General features: G+C 31.9%; 1 protein-coding gene across 1 annotated transcript; it reads right to left on the reverse strand.

The window, feature by feature from the left end:
• Window positions 1–4,496: 4,496 nt before the first annotated feature.
• Window positions 4,497–6,898, reverse strand: LOC105762661 (zinc finger protein GAI-ASSOCIATED FACTOR 1). The gene is made up of 3 exons (XM_012580475.2): window positions 6,473–6,898; window positions 5,828–6,224; window positions 4,497–5,747 (listed from the first exon to the last, which is right to left on the reverse strand). Exons 1-3 carry the CDS (start codon window positions 6,651–6,653, stop codon window positions 4,832–4,834), a joined length of 1,494 nt encoding a protein of 497 aa, XP_012435929.1. The 5' UTR covers window positions 6,654–6,898; the 3' UTR covers window positions 4,497–4,831.
• Between the last annotated feature and the right edge of the window lie 1,417 nt (window positions 6,899–8,315).

Raw genomic sequence — 8,315 nt, forward strand, 5'->3', positions numbered from 1 at the left:
TGTGATTCAATACCCTATTAACTCATCGGACTAGATTGGATACAAATGGCATGCCATAGGATTTGTGATGTGATGAGGAGATTTGTAGCTCGGCCGAGAAGATGATTATGTTATTATATGCTTGGTTTATCCGAAGAGGCATTTAATGCCTTATTGGTGTGTTTGGGAGGATATGATATATTGGGTGTGTTATGGAGGATTTATATTTATTTCGGTGTGTTTTGGTTGGATATTCGGTGTGTTTGGGTGGAATCCAGCGTATCTGTGAGTCCGAGTCAAGTTAATAGGGTAAATGAATAATTTTGATAATATAAATTTTATTGAATGATCTTGAATATGAATCGAAAAGAAAGATTAAATTGAGATATAGAAAATGAAATGAATGAACCATGGGTTCAAGAAATAGATAATGATATAATTCATGAAATGGTTTTGGTAGTAAGAGATGATGTAAAATCTAAATGAAGAAAAGCAATTTGAAATAGCTTTTGTTGAAAAATGAGAAGTGAAAATTAAATGATTTGAATAGTGAAATTATATGTGAATTTAATTGAATACAAGTTATTGAAATTTATTTATGGATTTAATGTATAAATTGAGTGTTAAAAGATTATATGTAAATTGATTTAAAATGAACGAATCGAATTGAAAGATAGTTATTATTATTATTATTGTTGTTGAAACAAGTTGATTTAATATATGAAATGTTTATTGAAAGATTAATGGTATAAATTGAAATAATAATAAAAAAATAGTGTATGAGTTAATTTGAATAAAATTTTATAAAATTAGTTATTATTATTATTGAAACATGTTGGTTTAAACGTTTAATTTGATTATTAAAAGATTAAAAGTATAAAATGAATATAAATAGAAATGATAATGAATGAGTTGATAAAGTGATTGAATTTGTATAAATTGGAATGAGTTACTAGAATGAGATGTTGAAAAATCCAATAGAATTGAGATAGTGAAATAAGGTATGAATACAATTAAATACAAGAATTGAAATATTGCTTATTGTTATTAATTATCAAGTTGGTTTTATTTACGAGATAATTAATGAATAATTATAGACATAAATTAAATGTATATAATTTATCGATTAATGTTATTAATTTGAATTATAGTAATACCACTGAGTATTCCTATGCTCAACGTACGGTTGTTTCCGTGCGCAGGTTAGTAGAAATCCAATGTTCGGTCCAGCATCCAGAGTAGTCCCGACCTCAGAGAAATTTTAGTGATGTACCTTTGTTTGATAATGTGGCATGTACCTAGGTGATGTATAGGTTAAGTATAAAAGTTTTGTTATTACGGTTGTAGAATGATGTTTATATTGGTTATAAGTATGAAATGGAACCAATATGACATATTTGATACAAGTATGCTATATCTGTTATTTAATTGTGAACTAGTTATTAGTTATCTGATATATCTGGTAATGCTCCGTAACCCTGTTCCAACGATGGTTTAGGGTTAAAGGGTGTTACAATATTTTTATACCAACTCTATAAATATTCATATTTAATATTTATTGACTCGGTTTATGGAAATGGGGTTCCGAAACTACCTTTTCTGACACCATTAAAAATCAAGTTGTTACATGATTCGTGTATCCGTCTTGAGCCTGTGTCTGGTTAATAGGGATCAAGAAATAAATACTATGTTATGAGACATTGATATGAAATACTAAAATTGAATGATACATCTTGTATATAAATGTTAAAGTATCAAAAGATGACATGTGAAAGATCATATGAACCGATTAAAATGAGCCGTGAAGGCTGATATGGATATGAAACGAATTAATAGATTCAAGATAGAAATGAGAAAATGAAATGAACTAGTGATATGCTGTGAAATATAAGTAAATGGGGTACGATGATATATAATGTTATATGTTCTTACATGATAGACCAAATGAAATATGACATGATGATTGACACATGAGACATGAGTTACAAATTGAATTAGTTGATAATTAGATCACATTTTGATTGTATTTAGAATCTTGCCTCTATTTGTATTATTGTTTTAAATCATGTAAGTACCACTGAGCCTTATTTTTCAACCTATGGTTTGTTCATTTCTGTGCACATGTATAATAGATCTTGAAGTAACAAAGTGATTGGCAACATCCAAATTCAACTTTCTATACTTAGCAAGTTTGTATAGTTTTGTTATGTTAATGGTAGGTGGCATTTACCTAAGGTTGGGTTAGATTTTAAGTTCAAATTGTTATTTGGTATATATGATGGAAAAGGTTACATTTTGAGTATGACCATATGTGTTTAATGACAAGTATGTATGAACATTTAGCGAGTAATGTTTACTTGCCAATAAGCCATACTATATTTATGATTCAGTTGTTTCTTGTTCGTTAAATAAATGAATGTGTTACGTGTTTGAATTCATATATGGATAGATGGTTGATATGCCAAGGATGGTAATATAAACATTTGAACTAATGCCTAAATTGCATTGCTATTGAGTTTTTGGGTCACTTAGACCATTTGGTATTTGTACTTGGCATATTGGAAATAAGCAATTCAAAATTTGGGGAAACTGCCCTCAGAGTTTCAACACTCTCCTATTGGTTTTGTGATATTGAGCTTTTGTCTATGTAGTCGTGACGTTCCCCTGTTGAAGTCGCGACATTAGCTTCCTATCTTTAAGGACGCGACTCACCTCGATTGAAGTTGCGGCGTCATTCTTCTGTCTTCAGTGTTGTGGCAGGTCTCCATCATGGTCGTGACATCACCTCTGCATTTTGAAAATTTTACGTTTTAGTCCTTCGATTAACATTGACGTTTCATAAGAGCTTTCATAAGCTAGTTTATAACCCATATTTGATTTAAAAATGCATTTATTAAGTTTTGAACCTTACAACTTATATAACTTGATTATTAGATATGCAAATGAAATTGTAGTTGCTCCGATAACAAATGTGACATCTCACATTTCAGATCCGGCGATCGAGTCGAGCGTGGGGGTACATTCTAGCTGTTAGAAGCACTAAATTTGCATATTTAAGACACCTTGCAAGCATTGGTATCGATACCATAAAGGTGATAATGATGCCTTAAGCAAAAAAGTCTTTAAAAATGTCTAGGTATCGATACCCTGGAGGTTGTTATCGATACTTTAAGACAAGGTATCGACACCTTGCTATTCTAGATTTTGTTGTGGTTACTGACTTGCCTATGTATTAATACCTCAAGGTTGGGTATCAACACAAGCTGGGTAACGATACTTTAATATTTTAGAAAGTGTTTTTAGAGACTGTTTGAGGAATGTATTGATACTTGAGTCAGAGGTATCATTACCAAACCTTAAAATGGCTTGGAAAACACTTTGAAACATTTTTTTGAAGGGTCTTCAGGTTACTCAAAAATACTTCCAATAATAAGACATTTTGTAAACTTGTTCTGTGTATTTGTAACATTTGAAAGTATTTTAAAATTATCAAATACTTTTTTACTTATTTTATTTAGGTTTAAAAATCTAATTTAATTCTCAATAATTTGTTATATCAAAATACTTTGGAAATTAAAGCTAACAATGCTCTATTAGCAGTACTTGATTGAAAAATACTAATACTTTGATACTAAATTAGAATATTTTAAAGTTTATAAACCAATTTAAAATCTAAATCATAATTTGAAAAGTCTCATGCAATTAACCCAAGGCAAAATAGGAGCAAGGGCCCAAGGACTTATCTAAAACTCTTTACATTTTAAAATTAGTCTAATGCGGATTTAAAACTCTTTAGGTTAAAGTGTAAATTTACCATCATGGTGAATATTGAAATTTGTCTTCATTAATATTTTCCATTACATTTTGAAATTATGAGTACATTTGTTATTCAACTCTTATGCGATTGACTTTTACCACTAAATTTTGAATTTTATTAAAATATGCCACCAGCTTTAATTTTTGAATTAAATTTTAACACTAGTATTAATTTTGATGGTTTAAAAACATAAGTTGTTAAGAAAAATTCTTTCAAATGTTTTATTTTAATAATTAAAAATAATTTAACTTATAAATATTTAAGAATTAGGAAATTAAATTAGAATTTTATTTAATGAAATAAAACTTGGAAAATAAAATACATATATCGTAAAATTATTTTAATAAAACAACTATTTTATTTAATTTTAATATTATGTTTATTAACTTGTTATTGTTAAATATTAAAGTAAAATATAAAAAAATATTTTTATTAAAATTTGTTTCAAATTATTTTAAAATAAAATTTAATAAAAATTAACTTTAATAGCAAAATCCAATCAAATAAAAGTAAAGTAAAGTATAATAGACAACGATAATTTGCATATTAACCCAAACTCCTTCCATATAAAATCAAAAGTAAACCCATTTTGTAATAAATAGATTCAGATATCTGAAAAAATAATGTAGATTAAGATAATAAATATATTTGAATATCTATCTATATCTACTATAAATTTAAATATTATTTAAATCTAAAATATCAAACCTGAGATTAAAATTACCTTTTTGTCATTACAAATTGGTTCGTTTGATTTCAGTTTTTGAAGTAAAACGAGTCTTCCAGGTTATTTCGTGACAACAAATGGCTCCCATACCATGCACAGTGTACTGTCATTATGAAAATTAAAAATTGAAGGCCCATGCTTTGCTTGACGTTATATGTAAGTGGGGAGTGGACCCTGAGAAACCCTATTTGGTACCTAATCCCAAAGTGGCCATATCAGCTTTGTCACCATGCAACAGCAACAAGATCTTCCAGCCAAAGCTGTCAGCCAAAAGTAACCCCAAAACAAAATAAGAAAAGCTGTAACTCTCAAACATCCCAGATGGGCTTTTCGATAGCTGAATCCCCATGTGAGAGCTGTTGTTGTTGAAAAGGGTTCATCATTGACATTCTTTGTTGCTCAAACTGTTCTTCATGCAAATTTGCTGCTGTTGTCCTTGACCCTTCATTATTAATCCCCATGAAATCAAGGGTCGTCATGTTACTTCCTCCATTGCTAACTCCAAATATCGATGGCACTGTCGGGCTTGCACTATCTTCATGTTCCATGTGGTTATTCATCATCAAGCCTCCTTGGTTGATGAACATGTTGGTGGTGGTGGTGAACATTCCCATATGGTTCATTGCTTCAGTGGCAGCATTAAAAAGTTGGGTCATTTCATTGGGGCTGCCATGGCTGATCCCAACCATGTTTGACTGATCGGCTTGTGATACTGGGAACTGATCGTATGGCGTTTCAAAGCTTTTTTGCATCATGGTAGAGTTTATACTATTACTACCAGCTGAACCCATTTGAGCTGCTTTTTGTAGCAAAGCTGTTGCAGACATGTGGGGTGACCCGGATACTTGGCAACAGCCATTTATGTTATCCTGTAAATAACTGAAACCAGATGAGGTATTTGTACTAAGTTGTAAGCTAGAGGACGCTGAGGAAATGGTTCTTGGACCACCAAATAAAGTGCCCGAGCTGCTCGAAAAGATGCCCCCTCCGCCTCCCATGTTCATGGACTTAAATTGCATAGGCACTAGCTCTTGTGGAAGGGACTTGAAATCAGGTAATACATTGCCGCTCATTGACATTGATGATGACATGAGCTCTGCAATTTGGTTTTGTGAGTTTGGTGATCCCATATTGTTCATCAATGCTCCATGGTTGTTGTTCACCTTGTTGTTTTCTTCAGCTAATGCATCACAGAAAGCTCTATGTGTGATAAAGCTGTCTCTCCTGCATAAACAATAACCAGAAAACCCCATCAATTGTCAGCCAACATTGCCTTAAAACCAACATTTCTCTCAAACATTTACCTTGCAAAGATGGTTCCACAATCACATTTATATTCCTTAGTACCACAGGTCTTCTGATGAGCTTTCCAATCCGATTGAACCGCGTATTTCTTCGAACACTTGTCACACTTCCATTTCTTCTCACCATGCTTACGGCTAAAATGCTTCTTGATCCCGGTAAGGTCACCTAGCGCTCGAGCCGCGTTGTGGTGGACACAACTGGGCTCGGGACATACGTAAACTCGTTTCTTGACCTCGGTGGTCGCCCTTTGCTTTAACTTCCAAGGAAGATTATGTCCTCTCCGGTGTAGTTGCAAGTTTTGGTCCCTTTGGAACCCTTTTTTGCATATCTCACATACAAACCTATTTGTGGCCATCAGCGTTGTTGGTGATAGAGCAATAACTTCAGCATTTGGATCTGATATTCAAACAAAAATAAAAAAAAGCATTGTTTGTATGGCCCCCATAGAGAAGTGAAAAAAGTGCAATCAAGCAAACAGTTTCTTAGCAATTATTGTAATCTTATAGCAATAATTGAACCCTTTTTTCAAATTAAGGAACTATATTTTTTTTCCCTTCCAAAAAGCCATCAGCTTTTTTAAGAACTCAAAGCCATGCATCTAACTCGATCGAAATCATGGGGGGTAAAACAAAAATGGGATTTACCTGGAGTTCCTGGTAAATTCCTTTTCCTCTTGGCTCCTTGCAGTGGCTGTTGAGATGATGAAGAAGAAGAACCATTGGTATTAGAAGCACCAGAAACGGGAAATTTATTAATTTGCAGCTGTTGTTGTTTATCTCCAGAAGAGAAGCTTCCATCATCATCATCACCGGAGATATTTGACATACTTGGAACTGAAAGAGAGGGGATATATATATATACAAACAAGCTTGTTTGTTTGGTTTGATTTGCCTTGGCTACAAATTCTATTGTTGGGTGGTGATAAATAAAAGTGGGGACTTGGCTTGTTTTTTGGTGAACATAAAAATCAGGGTGTCTCTACTCTAGAGGAAGACAAAAAAGAAAACCAGGGAAATTTGAAAGAAGAGAGAACTCTAGCTGACATAGGGAGTAACATTGGAACCTGTCTCCTTTGGCTTTATATATGAACAAGGTCAAAATTTGAATAGGAAAGCTACATGATAATTTCCCCTATTTTTCCCTTTTTTCAATTTCATTGCCATTCTCTTTCATAAAGTTTTAATAAGAAGCAACAAAGCGACAGAAAGAAGAATATTATAAAACTCTGGTCAATATTTAAAAGAAAACCCATTTCTGCAAGCATCTGCTACATCTTCATCACCAATTATATTAGTAAAAGAAAAAAAGAAGGTTAATTATCATCGAAGGAGTATCGATACAACTTATGAAGCAAACACATATGAGCACAACAATGTAATGACAGAAATATTGATTATTTTTATCAAATAAAGGACGACACAAAGCACCATATTTTAAGATGTTGGAACGTAACAAATATGTTGAACAAGTTATTGCTAAATATTGACATTAGCTAAGTAACCCTGCCATGAATAAAAAAACAACAGGAAAGACAACCATGGCGTTATATTCTTCTTCTTTTTTAAAGTATTTTTGTTTTATTCATTTTTCACACGAAAGTGATGTTTGATGGCGGTAAATAAAAAACACCGATGAATATTCAATTGTTTTTGTTTTAATTTTTATGTAAGAAAACTAACTCGAGTTATTTTTAATTAAATAATGTATCATATAAAATATTTTGAAATTTTTAATTAAATAATGTCCAACAACTACAAAGAAAACCCATTTTTGTCCAAATATGTTTGAAAACCTTAAACTTAAAATTAGTATAAAAAAATGGATGGAGTCTTAATTTGACATGCATATATTGTTGCCGGTGTAGAAGGATGTGGGTTCGAGTGCGTTGAAATACATTATTCTCTTATTTATGAGTTGGGGAGGGGAAAACAGTGACGCCACTCCAGATTCGGGGTCCAAGAGTTTTATAAAGCATTCTTGGTGGAAAAAATATGGATAAAAGATCCTACTGAATTGAATTGGGTCCATGAATCTAAGAAATAGTGAGATTTCTTGACATCCCTCAATTTGAAAATCCAAGATTTGAATTCATGTCCTTTCATTGATTCCTCCTAAATTGTATTGATTTATCCTAAAAATTTCATTTCAATTGGAATTTGGTTACTCACCATGTACGAGGATCCCCGCTAAACATCCATGGTTGAATGGTTAAAGCGCCCAACTCATAATTGGTGAATTCATAGATTCAATTCCTACTGGATGCACACCAACAGGACTCTCTAATAAGTCTACTGGAATTGGCTATATATTAATAGAATCTCATCATCTATACATAATGAATTGATGTGGCATCCTAAGAAAAATCAAATCCAAATGAGGCATTAAACTATTGGAAATGTATAATATCCCTGTTTCATACCATCTTTTCTCCTAGAAGTAGTTCTAAACATTATCTTAAAAAGAATAAATATTATCAAAATCTCTAAT

Source organism: Gossypium raimondii, chromosome 12 (assembly GCF_025698545.1).
Source record: "Gossypium raimondii isolate GPD5lz chromosome 12, ASM2569854v1, whole genome shotgun sequence".
Classification (NCBI taxonomy): Eukaryota; Viridiplantae; Streptophyta; class Magnoliopsida; order Malvales; family Malvaceae; genus Gossypium; species Gossypium raimondii.

What these genes read in the sequence shown, in the direction of transcription:
- LOC105762661 (XM_012580475.2), bottom strand. Translation starts at nt 6,653, where the DNA reads ATGTCAAATATCTCCGGTGATGATGATGATGGAAGCTTCTCTTCTGGA. An exon ending in GAATTTACCAGGAACTCCAG is followed by an intron (nt 6,225 to 6,472) that starts GTAAATCCCATT and finishes TTTGAATATCAG; the next exon opens with ATCCAAATGCTGAAGTTATT. An exon ending in TGTGGAACCATCTTTGCAAG is followed by an intron (nt 5,748 to 5,827) that starts GTAAATGTTTGA and finishes TTGTTTATGCAG; the next exon opens with GAGAGACAGCTTTATCACAC.